The following is a 21,953-nucleotide window of genomic DNA, read 5'->3' as shown; positions in this document are numbered from 1 at the left end:
GCTTATCTCCTTCAGAATGGACTGATTAGATCTCCTTGTGATTTTAGCTATATATTTGAAAGAATCTGGGCATGTCGTACTGGTCCAGGGGTTAAGAATCTGCCTGCCAATGCAGGGGATGTGGATTTGATCTCTGGAAGGGAAACTAAGAGCCTATATGCTGTGGAGCAACTAAGCCAGTGAGCCACAACTACTGAAGCTCACGCAACTTGGAGCCCATGTGTCATAACTAGAGAATCTGTTATGATCTTTGTTGCACTGCAACAAAAGATCTCGCATGACACGACGAAGATTCTGCATGTTGCAACTAAGACCTAATGCAGCCACATAAATATTTTTAAAAAAGAAAGGATACAGATCAAAGGTAGTATATAACCACTTAACAAGAGAATGAATTTTTAATGAGATTTATAAGCAAGGAATAGGAGGAGGAAAAAAAAGAGAAATTAACAGCTTAAGCTTTATTATGTTTAATATTAATTTGCTCATACCCTATAGGGCTTTGTGTGGAAAAAAGAATAAAAAAGATATAATCCTGGCACCAAGCCCTGTTTCATCAGAGAAATGAACAGATTTTGTGGATCAATGCAAAGATAAATGAATCAATAAATGCAAGAATACCACTGTCTTATCTCTCAATAGTATTTTATTTAAAAGTTCACAATTAGAGCACTTGTAACAACACAAAAAGTTTAAAAGTGACAAAGGCTGCCCTGTAGCAAAGATTTTTCTTGTATGGAGAAGGAACAAGGACTTTGTGCCTAAAATGTATAAAACTTAACATTGTATCAGGGGACTCAGTAGATCAACAGAATCTGTCCTCTGAAGGGAATTAATATAACTTCCAAGTTATTCCAAAGTGGGCAGAAAGGAGGGGTATGGGAGAGATGGCATAAATCTGAAGATTTCACTTGGCTCAGGTTAAAAATCCAAAGAGAAACAAGAACAAAACCTCAGTGGTATCCACCATCTGCTGACATACTACAAAACACAAAATTGCAAACCAGTATCCTTTTAATAAATCCATACTTTAAAGACCTCTGCTACACTTCTCAATTTCAGTTCTGTGGGAGGGGATGATGATATTCCTGTATAAGCCAGAGAGAATGATTATTGAAAAGAAACAATACACGAACATCACGATGGAGGAGTTCTTAAATTAAATCCATATTTCATTTGAACCATTTTTAGAGTATTCTGCCTTGTTATATGAAAGTGTCCTGAGTATGGCAGATGCTGTTTAAAAATGGCAATAGTGTCTGTAAAGAATATATAGAAAGAGTTCAGAAGACAGAGCAGCAATTTTTTCTAACTTGATCATCATTAATCAGCACTATACAATGTTAGCTGCAAATAAGCACGTAGATAAACTTGGTCCACCAAAAATAAGGCATTAATAAGCGAAGGCTCTGATGAAGAACAGTTACTTGGGGAGGACTCTCTGAGTAAAATTTTTTAAAGGTGACTGACAACAATTTAATTGTGAAAGAAAAGAATATTAAGGCACACCTAAGTACACTGAAATAAAGTTTGATATCAATATTTGTTTCTAGGAAAGAAAGCTGCAAATCAGTTCCTTTAGATAAAAAGTGGCTTAGGTTGATTTAAGAATGGAGACAGAGTGTCTCTATTTCTCTATAGTTCTTTCCCAGCACTGTACTGCCTGTAGTGGAAGAGACTCTTGGAGTCCACATTGCGAGCTTTCTTCACAGCTTCAGCAAAAAGCTTGGTCACCTGAAAATATGAAGTTAGGAATCTTAGCAACACACATGAAATGAAAGTGAATGTTCAATGAAGCAGGAGCAAAAAGTCACAGTTTCTGTTCCTGATTTTCAAAGGGGTATGGCATGAAAGACACAAACATCTTTATTTAATGGGGATTTTCTCCTATATCTCAGACCTCAACATGAATAAGCTTATTTCCCCTCACCATTCACAGAAATTAAAACTGACTCAGGGGGAAAAAAATACAATGGCCAGAAATTTATAGGGTCTTTACAAACAGTTCTCCAAGTGATAAATTTGTTGGGTCGTGTTCAAGTAGAAGAGAACATGCCTTCAGTAATCATTTCCTGTGGACTGGACAAGTGCTTGCACTATATCTGTGCTTTCAATTACCATTACCTGTTGCTTTTATGCAGTGCCTTTCATTTAGACACAATGGAATAAAATTGCATATCATTATTACATGCCATACCACACTTTTTATTTAGAGGATATTTGTATGTGTAATGAGAGAACCATGGTTATCCATGGCTTCTGGTTATCTCAGCTCCTTGATCACCAACTGTCTCAGGCCATGACCTACCATAATAAACCATTAATTTAGATTCTATTTAGAAATTCTTCTGCTTTCTGAAAGTTACAAGAAAGAGAGAAGAGAGGTGTGTACTCTCAAGAGAGGCACAGAAATAAAAACCCTCGTGTGGACTATGTTTGAGGAAAAGAACATACCTGGAAATTAGTGAGGAGAGCAATTCCACTGTCAACAGCTGTCCTCCGAATCACATAATTATCATGGACAAATTTAGTGTTGTTATTGGGGAGGTTAATCACCAGGTCAATGCTGCCATCTCTAATCAATCTGAAGAAATAAACAAAATAAATACAAGCTTGCAGGTGATGATGTATATTTTATAATTAGTTTTCAAACTACTAACGTAAATTAGTCTCAAAACCATTCAAGTCAATGGCATACTGAGTTGACTGACACCTGCCCTCCTTTATTCCTAAGTAGAGGTTCAAACTATACACATTCGGGGGATATAATATTTTTATTGTGTTCTTGAAAGAATGCTGTTGAATGTCTAACTAATCAAATGGAAATATATGTTTTATCTTTAAAATGATACTGATAGCAAGAATTGGTAATTTGAGAGACAGTTACTTATTTTACAAGAAGGTGGTTCTTCCAGCATCTAAGGCCATTCCACTCCCCACCCCTCACACCCACTTCAGATCAACTTTACTTCACTGCCTGCTTCCTAGTGTCTCAGCTGATGTTATGAAATACAGGCTGCCTGATTTTGAATTAAACCACTTCACATTCTGTTGCTGGGCTGCGATAAACATTAGGAGATGTTTAGATGTCAAAAGCAGGAAGCAGTACTAACTCTTGTTTTACAAGCCCTCAGAAGGGCCTCTGGGCTTCCCTAGTGGCTCAGGAGTAAAGAACCGCCTGCCAGTGCAGGAGACACAAGACACGCAGGTTTGATCCCTGGGTTGGGAAGATCCCCCGGAAAAGGAAGTAGCAACCCACTCCAGTATTCTTGCCTGGAAAATTCCACTGGACAGAGGAGCCTGGCGGGTTACAGTCCATGGGGTCACAAAGAGTCGGACACAACTGATGGACTAAACAACGACAACAAAGAAAGGCTTCTAGCATCATTGGAATAATTTGCCTTCTTTTATTAATTTGATGATGATTTGTAGGTTACTTTCTCAAGAGCCCTGACAGATAGTATATCATATACTGTTTGTTAGTTAGGACTTAGCCATCCAGTAGGCTGTAACGTCCTGGAGCAACTGAGAATTTTCTCCTATGTACCTACACCACATAGTTCTGTATGTGTTAATGTGTCAGTGTTTCTGAAGGTTCAGGTAGTGTGCTGAAATAAATGTCTTACAAAACCTAATGAAGAAATAGCCTAAGGCATAATAACCAACCTAATCAAAGAATGGCAAATCAGGCAGTCTAATAGGTGACATTATCATCTCTCTCCCCATGGTGCCCTTTAAGTAGCAAGTTCTCAATAAATTGACTGTTTCATTGATGCACAACCTCAGTGAATGCAGCTGGTTAATCTTACACTTGATATACACATATATACACAATGCAAGTTGACATAAAACACAAAGCGCTGCATTACTTTCTTTGGGCCCATGATTCTCATCACTGAGATCTTGGTTGCTGTCTGTCAAAGGAATGGACATTTACTGGGAAATATTTTGAAAGATGCTACATATCACCATGTACATATATGGCATTATGTGTTTTACAATAACAGCAAAGTTCATGAGAAGGAGGCTTTACTGTCATGCACAAATTTCCTCATTTTAAATTGGTTAACTAAAAAGATTTTTAGAAGACTTGCAATAGGGTAAGGTGTTATATTTATATCATGTGTGTGTGCATACTCAGTTGCTCAGTTGCGTCTGACTCTTTGTGACCCCACAGACCGTAGCTCGCCAGGCTCCTCTGTCCATGGGATTTTCCAGGCAACAATACTGGATTGGCTTGCTGTTTCCTCTTCCAAGAGATCTTCCTGACCCAGGGATAGAACCGGTGTCTCTATGGCCTCTTACACTGGCAGGTGGATTCTTTGCCACTGAGCCACCTGGCAAACCTCATACTTAGATCATATTAGTTCCCAAAGCTAATTCTCCATCTATTTTGTTATCTCAGAATAACCTGCCCAGTTCTTACTTTCTGATGGGCGAGAGGCTGGGGTTCTGTCCTTCTTGAGATGGCCATGCCACTGGGGTAGCAGGTACATTGTTGGCATTGAGCCAGTCTGATGTGGCTTCCGTGGCGAAGAGCTGTATTTAAAATTTTTTAAAAAGTCAGTTACTGTAGCAGGGAAAAGCTTTCATGAAGCAAAGGGGCCCATTAGGACACTTGAGTCATCTAAAACATAGAGCAGGAAAAAACGGTGAATATGAGATGCAAAATGATGTCAGAAATAGAGATTAAGACAGAATCGATTGTTATAGGCATTTTAAATATTTTTAAAATATTTGCAATAAGAAAAAAATTAATAACCTCAACTGTAACTGCTTTTGTAGGAGAGAAAAAGAAAGTTATTGGTGACTGAAAATTCAGTTATCAGACCAATAACGCTTCATGACCACAGGCCCACCTTGAGCCTTGGGACTCATTCTGTTTTACAGAACCAGGCTTTGTGTGCAGATATTCATGGCAAAGAAATTTTGCCTATAACTGTTGGAAACTATGACTTCATATGGAAACAGGAAAAGGAAAAAGGGAAAATATATGGAAATCCATTGAAACTTTATCCCAGTTCTGTGTTAGAAAAAGTCTCTAGGTTTTTAGCCAGCAAATTTAGTAAGGTTGTGGTAATAGTGCTAAAACTTAAAACTAGTCTTTCTAGTTAGTTTATTTCATTGAAGCTTTGAAATTATAAAGTTAGTCATAGTTTTCATATGGAGAGGTCATATCTTGCATGATTTTATTCCCCAATATTCTTCAATATTCTTTTTTGTGGATAGATTGCTGACAGAAAGCAATTAAGAAAAATAATATCACATACCTTGAAGCCTTCATTGTGTAATTGTTCAGCCACACCAAGGAATTGTGGACGAAATGATTGCTGAAATTAGAGGAATTTAACAAAATTCACTCTCTAGATACACGTTATTAATTTAATCATGCAATATAGCATTCTGTTATGCCATAAAAGGAAATGCCATGTGTTGCCTGGTGCTTTATATTCAAAGATGACAAGTTTCATCCTCCTAGAGTGATTATAAACTCTTACTTATTTTCTCATATAGATGAAATTCCATCCACATTGTCTTGCTTTCTACTGTCTTACTTTTTACACCTCAAATTCCTTTACTCATTGTTTAATCTATTGAGTGTCTGAGTATAGAGTCAGATTTACCCCTGGATTTACTTCTGGCTGGATCATTTTCCTGGTTAGAGAAAATTTAAAGTCATCTCTCTCAGGTGCTCAATGCCACATCAGCCTTTTTGGATGTTCTGCCTTTCAACCTGTTCTAATGGCTAAATTCTAAGTTTGGACTGCACTTCAATTCCTAGGCCTTGACCTAGCAATTCATGCAAAGTTCCCTACAAGTCAATCATTTGGAAATCAGTTGGGCATTTACTCTAAAGCAAAGAGTAAAAGAATGGACTCTGGAGTCACTAAGCTGCATTTCACTCTGTCTTTACCATGCATTTGTATGAAAAGTTAATGTCTTTGAGCCTCCATTTCCTCATTTATAAAACAGTGACTCCAATATTAGTGTATCTACTTCTTGATGGTCCACAATAAATTGGGTGACCTTGACCAACTTACTTAACCTCTCTGTGATATATTTTCCTCAACTGTTAAATAGGAATAATTGTACAGAGGATGAGATGGTAGGATGGCATCATCAACTCAATGGACATGAGTCTGAATAAACTCTTGGAGATAGTGAAGGACAGAGAAGCCCAGCGAACTGCAGTCCACGGGGTTACAAAGAGTCAGACACAACTGAGTGACTGAACAACAACAAAATGTCAGAGGGTCCCTGTGAGTATTCAGTGAGTGAAGTCCACCATAAGCGTTAGTACAGTGGTCATGCTCGATTACACAGTTGTGTCCAGTTCTTTGCAACCCCATGGAATGCAGCCCTCCAGGCTTCTCTGTCCATGGCATGCTCCAGGCAAGAATATTGGAGCAGATTGCCATTTCCTCCTTGGGAAGGGGATCTTCCCAACTCACAGATCGATCAAACTGGGATTTCCCACATTGGCGGATGGATAATCTACCACTGACCCACCTGGGAAGCTGTCAATTTAGCACAATTGCTGGCTCATTAATAGTTATCATTAAATATTATTATTATTAAAATAATTGTTTTTTCAGCCTCACAGAGGCTATATTCCTGTCCCTGCAACTCTAGCTCTGAAGCCTAGGTTCCTCTACTGGCTGTCACACTTAGAACACAAACCAGTATCATCCTCATATATGTTTTCCTTCCTACCAGGCTCCCTAATATTCAATCTTGCTGTTCAGATATTTTCTTAGAATTGTGTGTTCTTCTGAAAACCCCAGCTGGACCCATTCAATTTCTGGGTCCTGCCTTTCCTAGACTGTCTGTCGCCATCAGGGTTCCTTAATTCTGAACACACTTCCTTCCTGTGACCAAAAGCACATATTTGCAATACAGTGATCAGAGTGGAAGAAAACAAGCTCAGTAGCCTACCCAATCGCGAACTTCTGACCTTGATCCCATTAACATGAATGTCTGAGTAATCGAGCTAAACAGAATATGCAAAATTGTACAATGTTAAAAAGATATCCATTCTGCTTCAAATGAGAAATTTTCACATTTTTTTGAACTATTTACAAAAGTTTGTAAACAGATGATATAATTTGGTTACTTTTAAAATATTTTATAATCTATTAGAAATTATATTAGTAATGGTTGAGAAAAGTCATGGATATGATCTTATTTCAGTTTTAGAGAAACTAAGAATTGTGATAAAACATCCAGATCCTTGCACAATTTTGATAATGTTCAGCCCACAAAACTTCCTAATACTTACTTGTAGAGGCTTTTTGAGAAAAGATCTAAATCCTAGGTAGAGACCCCAAGACTATGTTCAAATATAAAATCCTTTCACAATCTGGCCCTCTCAATCCCAGAACTGCAATTTTATGAGAAGAAACTATTGGCAAATAGAAAAGATAAATGCAACAGGATGAATCTCAGCTAAAGCAGGCTCAGGGGTTATTCATGACAGCCTTCTAGAACACAAATTGTAACCATGCCCAAGGCAGTAGCTTTTCATTCCCACTTAGGACCCAACAGGAAGAAATGGGCTTAGATGCAAGAAGTTCATGGATAGATATAAAATTAAATAAGTATAAAATCAGAAAGTAATTCAAGACATTAAGGGAATTTAATGAGTTTTGTGGCAGTTTCTTTAAGAATAGATTAAGCAAAAGATTAGGACAATCTTTTACTCATTTGATTCTGCTTAAAAAGCAAGGGACTGAATTAAATGGCATTTTAGGTTTTCATGGTGTTTTAGATTTCTTGAAATATAGCAAATACATGTGAAATATTATAAATAAACCTCTGAATTTCATCAAGCACACCTAAAATGGAACATTACCTTGTGAACCTCTGCTAAACACACAGCAGACATAAGGAAGCATCAGAGCACACTGGAAGCTCACCATAAAGGTAACCAACACTTTTTGACCTGTTGATACATTAGTCAGGTACTAATCTCAATCTCTTACATTTCCCCTTAGCAAAAGTCACTAATAATATATGGCCATATGATAACATAACATTGCATCGATTTTCTAGAATATCATTTCACACGTATAATAGTTCTCAAGATGTGGCCTCCAGAGAATCAACATCATCTGGGAATTTGCTTAAATTATGAAAACTTGGGCCTTACCCCTAGATCTATAGAATCAGGAACTCTGGGAGTGGTTCCCAGGGATCTGCAGTTTAACAAACCCTCCAGTGCACATTCACATTTACATTTACATTTAGGAATAGAAAGTAAGAAGGGATAAGAGGACTACCCTTCATTCATTTTGTAATTCAAGGTGAAGATGCATTAACCTTGGCCAAAGACACTATGAAAAAGGTTGAGGGAGGAGTACTAGACTATAATTTTTTTTCTTTGCCATTTTAAAGTAAAATAAGTCAGCAAGACCTCTAAGTCCTGCAGACACCAGTCAGAACCTCATTATGGAGCTGTTTCAGGGCTGTCCCCCAAGTGGAAAAGATAAATATTCGACATGACAGTATTGGCAGTTTCCAGCCAGGGAACTACTCTGCCTTCTGGTCTGGGGTGTTGGCTTTCATAGTCACATTATAAACTTCTATCAAACATGTATTGAACACTTGTGACACATAAAATAGCCTCTCTACCAAAAGAAATTACAGCTGTCAGCTTTCATCTGAGTAGCCCCAGATTTAATAGCTGAATGAAAATACCTGGGTAAGAAACCATTTGTTACTAAAGGTGAAAAGTACAAGCTGATTTATTTCCTGGAAAACATATGTAAGAAAGAAAGTCCTTTAAAAGTTAAAAAAAAACATATATATATATATATATATATATATATATATATATATATTTCCTCCAATTATCATTTCACATTAATCCAAATTCTGGCTACAGAACCGAAAGCCAGGTTAAGATGGTGTGATGTCTGTGGACTCTACAGGGATGTCAGGATTGACAACTCTATGGTTGTTCATAATGATTCTGTATAGAAGATAAAAGGTTATTCATGTCACTTGGAGTTGTCTTTTGCAAATAAAATTCTTGCTTTGTGTTTCTGAGCCATGCTGAAGCACAGATATCAGGATGAGGGCTGTTTACGAGCATCACTGAATAGCCCAATCAGAGGGCGAAAAACAGCAAGGGCTCTTGATTTGCTCTAGAGTAAATCATTTATTGTTGAAGAGTGTTCCAGAAAACTTCAAGACAAGGCAGATTGCCCACTCATAGATACTAAAAATAAATCATGATGGGATGAAAAGAGGCTGGAAATATTGCAAGAAAATCAAAGATGATTTTGTTGCCACATAAACCTACATTATGCCTTTCTTATATTAGGGTCTATGCTTAAAAAAGCTCTTGGTAGACACACAGTGCCTGTAACAGTTGAATTGACAAGAATCCTTTGTTAAAACCTAAATCTTGATTTTTCCCCCTAAATCCTAGTTAGGCAAGATTGATGTTACCAAAATATTTCAAATTTCCCAGGTAATTTGACCATATGATTAATAGTGAATGGACAGAAACAGTCTGTGGGCATAAAGGGGTACGATAAGAAAAAGAAAAGAAAGAAAAATTAGGAAAATAAATATAACCAACAAGCGTGTATATACACCCACATGCACATACACACACACGATCTATTTATTAAATGTTGAAAAGTGGTTGATACTTGCTAGTGATAAACTGCTACTTAAAATATGAGTTAAACAACCAACAATAAGAAAAAATATTTCCTGTATCAGAGTCACTTTTGCCTTTCCTCCATAGTTCTCTTTTCCCCCTAGTTTTCTCTTGCAACCTGTTGTGAAAAATTAGAGGTAAGGTTTCTTCAATTAAAAATCCTTTACTCCTAGCAGCAGCTGCCTCAGGAGGGGGTGATGAAAAGAAAAGAAGGTCTTTTGAATGAGTTTATATGAATTCTTCTGGCTAAGTGAAATCATGTTACGTAAGATGATTTTTTTAAGTACAGTGTATCCTGAAACATAGGTTCTAATTACTTTACTCACAGTTGCTATGAAGTTTAGGTTTATACCATTCTAACTAAGAAGATGCCCAGTGAGTTAGCTATTAACTCTGATTAGCACCTTCTATCATATTGTTCAGTCAAATTTATGACTATACTTTTGAAAAAAATCACTACAAATTAAAATCTTCCATATAGTAATGAAGATATTATACACTGACTATTGGTGATGGCAGCTTTTCTTTGCTTCCCATATAAAGTAGGTTAGAAAATGGTTCTTACCTATCTCTAGAGATTTAGAATCTTGATGATTAATTTTAACACAGCTGCAAGTATTTTGTTAAATGTCAGTTTATTAAATATTTCCTTGAATATACTTTTAAGCTCTGTAATTAAAATATGTATATATTTAAATTCCTAATATTATGCATGCATGTACAGAAAGAAAGTTCTTTGCAAAATTATATGTAGCTGCTAGAACATTGATTTCTTTAAAAAAGAATAAACTGAAAGGTAGAACATTGCTTTTAGAAGTCTTCTTTTTTCCCTATGAACTTCCTTCTTTCCCTACAAAGCAAAAATTCTGTTCACTCTTGCCAAAATCATACTAGTGCTTCATAGGGATCAAATTAATTTTTGCTTTATATTTCCCTGCAGCACTGAAACCAAACAAGGCACAATTTTATACATCACTGCCTTCTTAAAGTGGTATTTTAAAATGTTAGCACTATTATGATTAGTTGTGAGGACAGGGACTAAGGGCATGGTCTCCTCTGAATGCCCCCAGGTCTCACATTAAACTTTAAGCCATAACTGGAAGCTGGACAAATACTCTCATACTTGTGACTTAATAATACTTAATACCCATTATAACGTGATGAGTCTTTCATATGGTGTGATGTGTCTCTAAACTGCCATTAAGCTTCACAATTGCAAGTCATCTTGTTAGCCTCTGTTCTAACTGTTCTCCATCGCCCTTCTGGCACCTTTATGAAGCAAAATCCCAAGTGACTCTTTGCAGAAACTTCTCCAAAGCCACCCATCCAGTCTCCAGAGTCTAATTTGCTGACACTAAGGCACCCTAATGCAACAGCATCTATAATAATAACCCACTACTTGAAAATACCTGGTATTTTTCTAATTACAATTTTATTGATGTGTACAGAACCGTGCAGGGTTTGAATTGATTGAAAGAATGGCAGGGGTGATAGATAAGACCATCTATTGTTTTTATAGGCCCAGGGATTGCTAACCTCCAATGAAAGTGAAAGATTAGTTGAGAAACATCTAATATTTTTTAAAACTTCATAAACAAATAGTTTGTATATTCTTGCAATAATTATTCCAAAGAGTAATAAGAGTTCCCTGGCTCCCATTTTGCCCTAAGATTTACATTTGACTCGCAATAATAAACCAATGATGTCCTTTTCATCATATGAAGATATTCACTTACAAGTACTACACCCTGCTTTGACTTAGAAGGTTTACTAAGTAATAATATTTCAAGAACTTCCACAGTACACTGTGGGATGGGCTGACTTTGTTAAGCCCATTAGGTGACTGTCCTTTAAGAACTTTCATGGAGAACTTTTAATTACGTTAAGAAAATTTCTCAAATAATGCCCATGTCTTCTTCACCTCTGAATCTTTGATATTTAGTAGAAATTGAAATGTGAATGAATTAATGAATGTAATGAAGGAAAGAACAGAGGTTTGGAGCGGGTAATATTCATTTCAGTTTGGGATATGTTGGTTTTGAGACATCCAGATGGAGGTATCCAGCAAACTGCTGGAAACAGAGGATGGCTGAGGATTAAGATTTAAAGCTGACAGTTTGAAATGGGAGAGTGGATAGACATGAATGAGCTGGCAAAGGGGAAAGTCAAGAGAAAATGCTAGACACAGTCACAGAAAAAAGCCATGAGACCAACTTTATGGAAAGCTTCTATTCAGAGGCTAAGGAGATAGTACTAAGAGCAAGCCATGTAGAAAAGATGTAACCAAGAGAAAGAACAGAGTCCTTTTAAAGGTACCCTGAATCCCACTCAGAATTAACATCCTTAACTAGAGCTTTTTTTCTTTCTTTCTTTTTTTTTTTTTTGTTTATTCACGTATTTGTATTGGCTGCTACAAAAGAAAAAGGCAAAAATTCAAGGACTATACAGAGAAAAAAAGGTCCATTATTTCTCAAATTTGCTGGCTTTTTAGTGGAATCTTAAAAATATTTCCCCTCTTCTCTAGCAACATTAAGGTCACTTCCCCTACCAGCTCCCAGCATGCACACAAACCACACACTACCTACCTGAATTCCAATCAGGATGCCTTTCTGGGGTATCTTAAATCCTGTAGAAAGCATTGCCTTTAGGAAAGCTGTATGAATACCTTCACCAAAGCAAGCCACCTGTTTAGAAGAAATGAAAAAAAATAAAGTAAAAGAAAGCAAATGACAGTCACCCAGCTCTACCAAAAAAGAAACACAAATGAAGTCATAGATTCCTATGCTAGATTTTATTGAGTCGCCCAAAGACCATGCAATCTGAATCTAGGGATTAAAAGTCTGGCCAGGGCAGATGTATCTTATGTTTTTAATTAAACATAATGAATGAATAAGCAATTCTTTCTCCATCCAACAACACTCCATGGAGCAACATAACTGGATTCTACTGTGAGATATTTGGATACAAATTACAGCTTCTGGCCCATAACATGGTGAACTGCCAAATGTTAATACGACTTAATGTTTAAATAATAGTATATGTATGTGTACTATGCAACAATGCATGAATTCATGGGTCAGTAGCACAAATGCGTAACTGCTAATCAATTGGTTAGGAGGTATTTCATACATATGGGAAAGCCTTCTGAGAAATTCAGTAAATCTGTGAAAATCTCAAAGGAACTTCTTCATTTTTATTACCTTCATAAAATGAGGCAATATACCTTGCTATCAGTTCTTAATACTACAGCCCAAAGTTAAAAAAAAAAAAAAAAGGGAAGTAAAAGCCCAAATTAATATAGTGTTGGGATATACAGAGCCTTCCTGTAGGGTAATAGCACTACAATATAACTACAAGTTGATTAGCTACCCTAACTATGGAATAAGGGGTTAATCTGAGCATGATGGAAGTAAGCCTTGACTTGTACATCATTATTTGACAAAGGTAGAGAATCACCATTAGAGTAAATAACACTGATGGCTAAATTTGTTCCTTAAGCAAATGACTCCTTTACTGTCAAAGGAAAGTTCTCATGACTATGATATTCTGTGGACCACTAGGACCTGCTGCTTTTTACACCACAGTGAACATTTTCTGTGTTCAAGTACTGGCTAACCAACTTAAGAAATATCAGCCTAAGTTAATGGGACCCAAACCCTACCGAAAGAACCTAGGCAATTTCATCATAAGTGCATATACAAACACAAGGTTTCAGCAGTTTTCTACAAAAAAACAGAAAGTAGTTAAGGAGGTGCTAATGGTAAATAACCTGCCTGCCATTTCAGGAGATGCAAGAAACGTGGATTCAGCCCCTGGGTTGGGAAGATCCCCTGGAGCATGGAATGGAAAGCCACTCCAGTATTCTTATCTATAAAAGCCCATGGACAGAAGAGCCTGGTGGGCTACAGTCCATGGGTCACAGAGAGTCAGACACAACTGAGCACAAAGATTAGGACTATCATCCCCACCTCATCATTAGGAAAGCTAAAGTTTTATTTAATCCCACAACAAGCCATTTTAACACTGAAAATGTCTCTGGAGCATAACTGAGATTTCACTGAGCTAGAATTATTATTCTGATTTCAATAATAAAACAGAACTTGTAACATCACACTAAGTGACATTTGGAAATATGACTCTAATAATGGAAGAGGAATTATCTCTCTGTACTTCTAAAACAGATATGAGGAAGGGGAGGGCTGAATTTCTAATTCTCTCATATGTTCGTATTTCAACAATTCCAATAATGTATGTCTGGAGGCAGAATGGACACAGGTGCTGAAAACAGACTTGCCACACCAGAGAAAACAGCACGAAGGAAAACAGATCTCACCCTGATCTGAATCCTAGGCTAGCTGAAAACAGCCCTGCTACTGAGTGACCCTGAGATCAAGATGATCATCAGAGGACCTCCTTAAACGGCAGGGAAATTCAGCATTACGTCCCTTGTCTTCAAGTTAGGTTTTTATCGTCTATTAAATTAACGGAAGCAGCAAAGATACTAAGAGAAGGCAATCATCAGTCCAAATACAAACAAGATAGCCATTTATTCCTCACTGTCTCCCTTCCTGTCTCACTTGGCTTCTCATCACAGATTTTGCTTGTAACCAGGCAACCATATAAAATATCACATATTTGTTGCAATTAAGTCTTTTCCCCTCTCAGGTTTTCCTCAACACCAAGAGGAAACAATGATGCTTCGGAGTCTGATGTTGCCACTCTGGTGTGCACTGATGAGAATCTGAAGGTTGTGTACAGTAAGTCTGTCAAGGGCTAGGTGATTCATACAATGTTCTGACACTGACATGTAGGGAACTCTCTGGAATCTGACAGCTTTCTACAAGAAACACATTTCACATTCTTAAAGAAACCTCCAGCTGACAAAGGCTCCAACACAAGTGAAGAGGGACATCCAGTGGTCAGTCTCATTATAGTTTTTAGATAATCTCCAGGTGACTACAGCTGCTTTGGAAAACAGTGGTTCTGGGACTTTGCATATACCTACAGATCCCACCGTATTATGGCCCCATTATCTTTCTACTGTTGTACATTCATTCTACATGTTGCTATTAAAAGCTCAATGATCTAATTTCACAATAGCAAGGCAAATTAGAGGGGATGAGAGGTGCTTTACAGAGAGAACTGAGAACCTTTACAGAGAAACCTGAGACCTGAGAACCTTAAGTACCTAGGAAGGTATTTCCCTAGACATCTAAAGAAATATTTGAAAGATGCTCTCAATTTGTAATGTGAAAATGAATGAAACACACAGACAATATAGCCAACTGTTGAAATATAAGTGAGAGTTTAGACTCTGGGCTACAAAATTCAAGGATTTTTTTCTTAGCTCAAAATTCCCAAGCTGTTTCAGACTTATTCTGATCACAAAAGAAGTGTCTCGCTTCCTACTTACTAAATTACTTTACTATATTCTGATCATAAAACCATAGACTTCGAAGTAGATTTAATGAAAGTGTTCATGGATCATTAACTAGTTACCTCTCCAGTGGAAGCCATCTCACATCGTAGAATGGGGTCAGCGTCTCTCAACCGGGGCCAGGAAAACATTGGAGCCTATCAAAATAACGGGTAGGAAAAATATGTGAAAGAAGGCTATAACAAGAATAAAGGAGGATAAATACATTTAGTGAATCATCTCTCAAAGGATTCATTTAGGCTATGGTAGACATAAAAAAACGTCTTTGGTCCAAGCATCTGACTTGAAAAATAGCTTTAAACCTGTGTTCCAAGAATTTCTTGAGCTTTTGGCCCAAATTGGGTTAAATAATCACAATTTATTTCTGTAAATAGGGCCCCAGTGACCAGTCTAAGCCAATGTTTCTGATCTAGCCTACACGTATTCTTACTGGAGTGATTTCAAACAAAGTCTACTGGGCATTGGTCTCCCCAGACAGAGTTCAAACACACTTTTTCCTTGGTAGGCTTTTGAAACATTCTTCTTCTTGTTCTGATCATTTGGACTTACAACAAGCCACCTTGCCAGAAATGTCTGTCTGCAAGCTGACTTCTGAGACATTAAGCTGTTCTTGACACCTCTTAAAAAGCTTTGAAAAATATTCTGCTTGGAAATACTTTTGCACAGAACTTTCATATGAACTAGAACATAGATAGGAGTGCTTTCTTTCCATTTATTTTATCAATGCAGTTCACTAAGAATCAAATTTTTGTTTTTTTCATATATCTATTTATCCAGCCTAGACTATTCCTTCTTTGATTCAGGCATGCCTCTAAGTCATTATGGGAATTCTAGCTTAGAGTTATTTCACTGGGTCATCTTAGTCATTATTACATTATATTCCTGCCTTCCAGCCTCTCTCTACCTCAACCATTGATATCTACCTACCTCACTAGGACAATATTAAGATTGACTATGAAAAAGTAATTTGACAAAAAAATCAAGATTCATGTACAAGGATAACTAGGAAAGACGTAATCTAGAAGACAGTGCATTTTGAAAAATTCACATCTATCCATCAGTATTGTTACTAGTTGGAAATTGTTTCATACACATGTGTGTATATATTTGTGTGTATAGTCCTGTGTCCAAGAATAAAGAAACATGAGTTTGAAATTCATATATAGAATCTCCAGTGGAAAAATATTTTGGGGGTCCTTCTACTTACTGGTCTCAAACAATAAAACCCTATGTATATATAGTCCCATTGAAAATTTAACACTTTATGTTGTGTCATAGCATCCAGGAATAAAATGCTACCCTAAAATAAGAAGTGACATTCTACCTCAGTGTACTGTAAAATCGAGGGAATCCTAAATTATTAACTTAAATAAGATTAATAAATATTTTTAATTTATAGCTTCAACTTAAAACTTCCACTGTAAAAGTCAGAAGTCAGAGTCTCAGTTGTAACATAATTATGGTTGAGGTCACCAGTATATATAAGAACAGAAAGCTCTGAAGTCACCCAGAGTATATAAATATCACATAAATATATTATACAATATAAATTAATCTCTTGTGTACTTTATTTTAAAAAATTCAGATATATTTACATAATATCTCACTAATCCTCATACTGTCCAGTGAGGTAGTTAAAGGTCATAATTATAAATACTCTGTTCATGGGCACACTGAAGCAGCTAGAGGAGCACAATGGATTTATTATTAAGTTATTTGAAATATACAAATATATACAGGCATTTCTTGTCTTATGATGCTTTGTTTTATTGTGCTTCATAGATACTGAATTTTTAAAATATTGAAGGTTTGTATATTATGGCAACCCTACATCAACCAAGTCTCTTGGCACCATTTTTTCCAATAGCATTTAATCACTGTGTCTCTTGGTCACATTTTGGTAGTTCTCACAGTATTTCAAACTTTTTCATTATTATTACTATCGGAAAAAAAGATTGTGACTCATTGAAGCCCCAGATGATAATTAGTATTTTTGAGCAATAAAGTAGTTTTTAATTAAGGTATGTGCATTGTTTCTTCAGATATAATGCTATTGCGCACTTAACAAACCACAATATAGTGTGAATATAGCTTTTATATGCACTGAGAGGCCAAAAAATTAGTGTAGAATTAATGTGGTGGGTCTGGAACCAAAGCCACAATATCTCCAAGTCATGCCTATATTTAGTGAACAAACCTTACATTTTCCTGGTCATTCTTCATAAAGGTACCATCAATTTCATTACCCTCACAGTACTGCTACAACAAAATTATACCACTAAAGAAATAGGAACTAAGCAAATGTGGTCAAGGCAATACAAATTTAAGTAACACCACAAGGTAACACTTTTACAAGACTCATGCATTCCTGAAAGCCTTGGCATAATTCAAGCCTTATCCTACAAGTTATATCAGAATTTCTATTTACCAGCTAAACTGGCAGCATTAAGCATCAACTTCATAAATGTAGCTTATGTCACTCGGCTAGTTGGTTTCGAAGTTAGGTAATTCTAAATTTTTTTTTTTTAATTTTTGAAATGCACAAGAGTACACATAAAGTTGCCTATAGAGAAACTGCACTGCATTATTCAAAGCAAACATTATAAATCCCTAGTCTAGCACTTTAGTTAGAAGGTTCGTAAAGTATCAAGATTATTTTTAAAAAATTATTTTTGACTAAGATGGGTCTTTTTTGCCCCATGGCATGTGGGATCTTAGTTCTGAGACCAGGGATCGAACCCATATCCCCTGCATTGGAGGGCAGATTTGTAATCACTGGACCACCAGGGAAGTCCTAAGATCATTTTTTGATGAAAAATCATTCCTTTAATTCCTTTGGAACTTAAAAAATGACTAAGATTTTTGAAAATATACCTTAATTGCAACATAGTCGGCTGGAATTATGGGATGCTCCAGTGTTGGAAGGGGTTTCTCATCAATGTGCTCTCCAATCATCACCTTGGTGGCCACATCAATGAAGTCTATTCCAAGTGTCTTGGAAACGAAGGGGAAGGATCGAGAAGCTCTCAGGTTACACTCAATCACCTGGAGAGATAACAAAATTCAAAAGAAGAGAAAGGATGGTGAGAGACAATGAGCATATTCATCTGCTCCCTGCAACTTGGCCCAGCTCTTGCTTTGCCAGCCTCTTCCTTGTCTCCCCCTGATAGACTTTTTTTTTAATTGATTTTTTAATTTAAGGATAATTGCTTCACAAAATTCTGTTGGTTTCTGCCAAACATCAACATGAATCAGCCATAGGTATACATGTTCCCTCCCTCTTGAACCTCCCACTCACCTCCCTCCCCGTCCCACCCCTCTAGGTTGTTTCAGAGCCCCAGTTTGAGTTCCCTGTGTTATATAACAAATTCCCGTTGGAGATCTATTTTGCATATAGTAAATAAGTTTCCATGTTACTCTCTTCATACATCTCACCCTCTCCTTCCTCACCCCTGGTGCCATGCCCATAAATGTGTTCTCTATGTCTGTGTGCCACTTGTAGACTTTTGCTAACTGGTTTTCTTTTTGGTCCCATGGTGGCTCAGATGGTAAAGCATCTATCTGTAGTGCGGGAGACCCAGGTTTGATCCCTGGGTTAGGACGATCCCCTGGAGAAGGAAATGGCAACCCACTCCAGTACTCTTGCTTGAAAAATCCCATGGACAGAGGAGCCTGGTGGGCTACAGTCCATGGGGTTGCAAAGAGTCTGGCATGACTGAACGACTTCACTTTCTTTCTTTTCAGTTAGTGTCTTTGAACTCTGACTTTTTCCCACCCCTTTCTGCTGTTTCATCCCCACACTCTCTTGACATGTGTGCTTGTGTACGTGGTGGTTCAATCGTGTCTGATTCTTTGCGACACCATGGACTGTATTCCACCAGACTTCTCTGTCTGTGGCATTATCCCAGCAAGAATGGTGTAGTGGGCTGCCATTTCCTCCTCCTAGGGATCTTCCCAATCCCAAGAATCAAACCCGCATCTCCTGCAGCTCCTGCATGGACAGGTGAATTCTTTATCACTAGCATGACCTGGGAAGCCTCACAAGCTCTTGACAGATTTGTTTTTATGCAGAGTTCAGATCATGCCACATCCATACTGGAAAGTCTTCAGAGGATTTCTACTGGCCCTGAGAGTGAAGTCCAGTCCTTGACAGCCTTCTATCCTCTTGCTTCAGTACAGCCCTCTATGTTATCTTGTACTACTTTCCTGGTCTCAGTCTTTCTTTCTTTCTTTCTTTTTTTTTTTTTGGTTCACGTTTTTTGTTTTTTTTTTAATTTTTATTTTTACTTTATTTTACGTTACAATACTGTCTTGGTTTTGCCATACATTGACATGAGTCCACCACGGGTGTACATGAGTTCCCAAACGTGAACCCCCCTCCCACCTTCCACCCTATATCATCTCTCTGGATCATCCCCGTGCACCAGCCCCAAGCATCCTGTATCCTGCATCAAACATAGACTGGTGACTCGTTTCTTACACAGTCTTTCTTTCCAAGTTTACCTCCTATGATTTCCCTGGAAAAATAATCTTGATAAACTGAACTGGTCACTGTCTCCTAAAACGCACTGAACTTTCCCATAGATGTTGTGTGTGTACTGCCCTCTCTATCCTCCTTTACTTGCTATTCATTCCTTAAGACCCAGCTCAAATTACAAAATCTTCCTTGGAACATTTTATTATCCACCCAAACCAGGCATGTGACACTCAATTACATGCTCATACGCACGTGCAGGCACAGACCCCCACCCTCACCACCCCCCCACACACAGGCACTCCCTATTCTATGCCTCCAATATCACTTTATTTGTACATTCCTTCCAGCAGCTACTATATTCTAACTTATATTTATCTATAAATTCATATTCTTCCCAGTTCTCACTAAATTATGAATCTTTGAGAGCAAAAACTGGGTTCTCTACATCTTTGTTGCCACTTTAGGACTTTGCATAGTAGGTGAGGAGCAATATTGGTTACTGATTAGTTACATTAAGTAGATTAAATTAATTAAGACTAACCTAATCACCTTAACATTTTTTTAATTTCTTTCTTTCTTTTTTTATTTTATTGTATTTATTTATTGGTAAATGGGATCCAAAAGAGCTTTCTTTTCCAGGAAATGAATAAAGCAATACTCCAGTGCATGTAATTATGATTATTCCACAGTAATCCGAACAGATTAGTTTGTGATGGTCACCGCATCTATCTACACTCTACTGTAGGTGGCAGACAGTGATCTTCTTTCCAGTGGATCAGGGTGTTTACAAAGCTGTCACTGACACATCAGTGCCTCCAAGACCAGTGTTTTCAAACAAGGCAGGCCACACCCCACACTAAGACACTATCAGCTGCCAGGGTCTCAGCTGCTCTGTGGCTGTGTTCCCAGAGGGACATAAACCAACAGGACCTAACATAGCAGTGGTGTCCCCTCAAACAGTTTGGCATTTCTTACCAAGACATCATTTCCTTTGACAAGAAACTGGACGTTGAATGGGCCAGAGATGGCAAAAGCCTTTGCGATCTTTCTGGTAGCATCCTTCACCTAGATCAAAAGGACAAAGATACTGTACTAAAGAACATTCCTTAGTTTAAAAACAAACAAAAAAGGTACATCACCTTAAATTTAGATTTTTTTCATTTCTCTTACAAAGAACTGCATCTCTACAAATAATGGAGTAATAATGTGTAATAATAATAATGGAGTGGTGAAGTAATAATGGAGTAATAATGGAAGCCATTCTTAGGTTTCTATTAATAAAATAATAATTATACTAAATGTTCTAAATATTCACACCAGGACAGCAGGGAAAAGAGCAAATAATGGTACAGGATTATCTTTTTGCCAAATGCCCCTGTCTACCTACCGTCATATACTCTGGTTTCATTCTGAGGGCTAAATGGAATCCTTTCAGTCTGTTTGCTTCAGCACCAAAAGCTGCAGTCCAAACTCTGTATCAATCTAATGACCTACCTGCTGAGAAGTACAGGCCCTGAAATTACATGGTACTGCAAAGAGACCAGAGAGATTTCTTTTATGTGCTTTTCTTTTCCCCTGGACTCTGCAAGGGTGGATATTACGGTCAGAAGGAAACACGTTCCCTTGCAGGGAGCTGTGTGTCATCTACAGGAATTCCCATATCCAACCAGAGCCAGAAGGATCACATGCACAGAGAGGGCACTGGCTGCTAGAATCAACAGCTCCTCATTCACTGATCTTACATGCCTTTGCAGTTCAGCAACTCAATCAGTTACAAAAGGAAACAGGGTCCATGACACACTGAGCTTTGAGAGATTTCAAACTATATGAGTTTTGAGATCCTTTATTCCAATATGAAAAATTAAAGCACATTTGAAATTCCAGGATACTGTTCCTTCATGGTGTTGCTATTGCAAAGCAACCTGCTATCTTCACATTCTAGAACAAGGCAAGACCTTTGGAAACCAGCCCAGTGTACAACTAGCCAGACAGGCTGCTGAGATTCTGATGGCAGGATTATTGGGAAGTCTCATTTTAAAAGCTAATCCTCACCTCACATACCTGAAGACTAAAGGAACATCCCCAGGCAGTCTTTAAGATGAAACCTAGCAATGCATATTGAATACTGAGGCAGAATCATCATTCTTGGAAAGGTCATTAAAGTAGCAGTTTCCAAACCACTGGAAGAGATGCATCTTGAAGTATTTTTTGAGTGAGGGTAAGAGTAGACAGTGAAAGCATTGGTTCCAGAAGGTTCTCATATGACTACTGCATATCTGCTTCTAACTGAGAAATATTACTTTAGGTGCTGCTCACCTGTAAGTGGCTCAAATATTAGAATCATCTGCAGCAGCAATTATACAAATGTA

General features: G+C 37.4%; 1 protein-coding gene across 1 annotated transcript in view; it reads right to left on the bottom strand.

Moving 5' to 3' along the window:
- Positions 1-1,635: 1,635 nt before the first annotated feature.
- CPS1 (carbamoyl-phosphate synthase 1) overlaps positions 1,636-21,953 on the bottom strand; it is a 137,328-nt gene continuing 117,010 nt past the window's right edge. Inside the window, exons 31-38 of the mRNA XM_052660306.1 lie at positions 20,560-20,649; positions 17,982-18,152; positions 15,170-15,244; positions 12,256-12,354; positions 5,271-5,330; positions 4,427-4,539; positions 2,455-2,584; positions 1,636-1,734 (exon numbers count right to left, since the gene is read on the bottom strand). Of these exons, the coding sequence (XP_052516266.1) occupies positions 1,636-1,734; positions 2,455-2,584; positions 4,427-4,539; positions 5,271-5,330; positions 12,256-12,354; positions 15,170-15,244; positions 17,982-18,152; positions 20,560-20,649 (837 nt within the window). The remainder of the gene's footprint in view (positions 1,735-2,454; positions 2,585-4,426; positions 4,540-5,270; positions 5,331-12,255; positions 12,355-15,169; positions 15,245-17,981; positions 18,153-20,559; positions 20,650-21,953) is intronic.

The sequence above is a fragment of the Budorcas taxicolor genome, chromosome 2 (genome assembly GCF_023091745.1).
Source record: "Budorcas taxicolor isolate Tak-1 chromosome 2, Takin1.1, whole genome shotgun sequence".
NCBI lineage: Eukaryota > Metazoa > Chordata > Mammalia > Artiodactyla > Bovidae > Budorcas > Budorcas taxicolor.
Note: the sequence above shows the minus strand (reverse complement) of the source record. Positions and strands in the feature narration are given on the sequence as shown.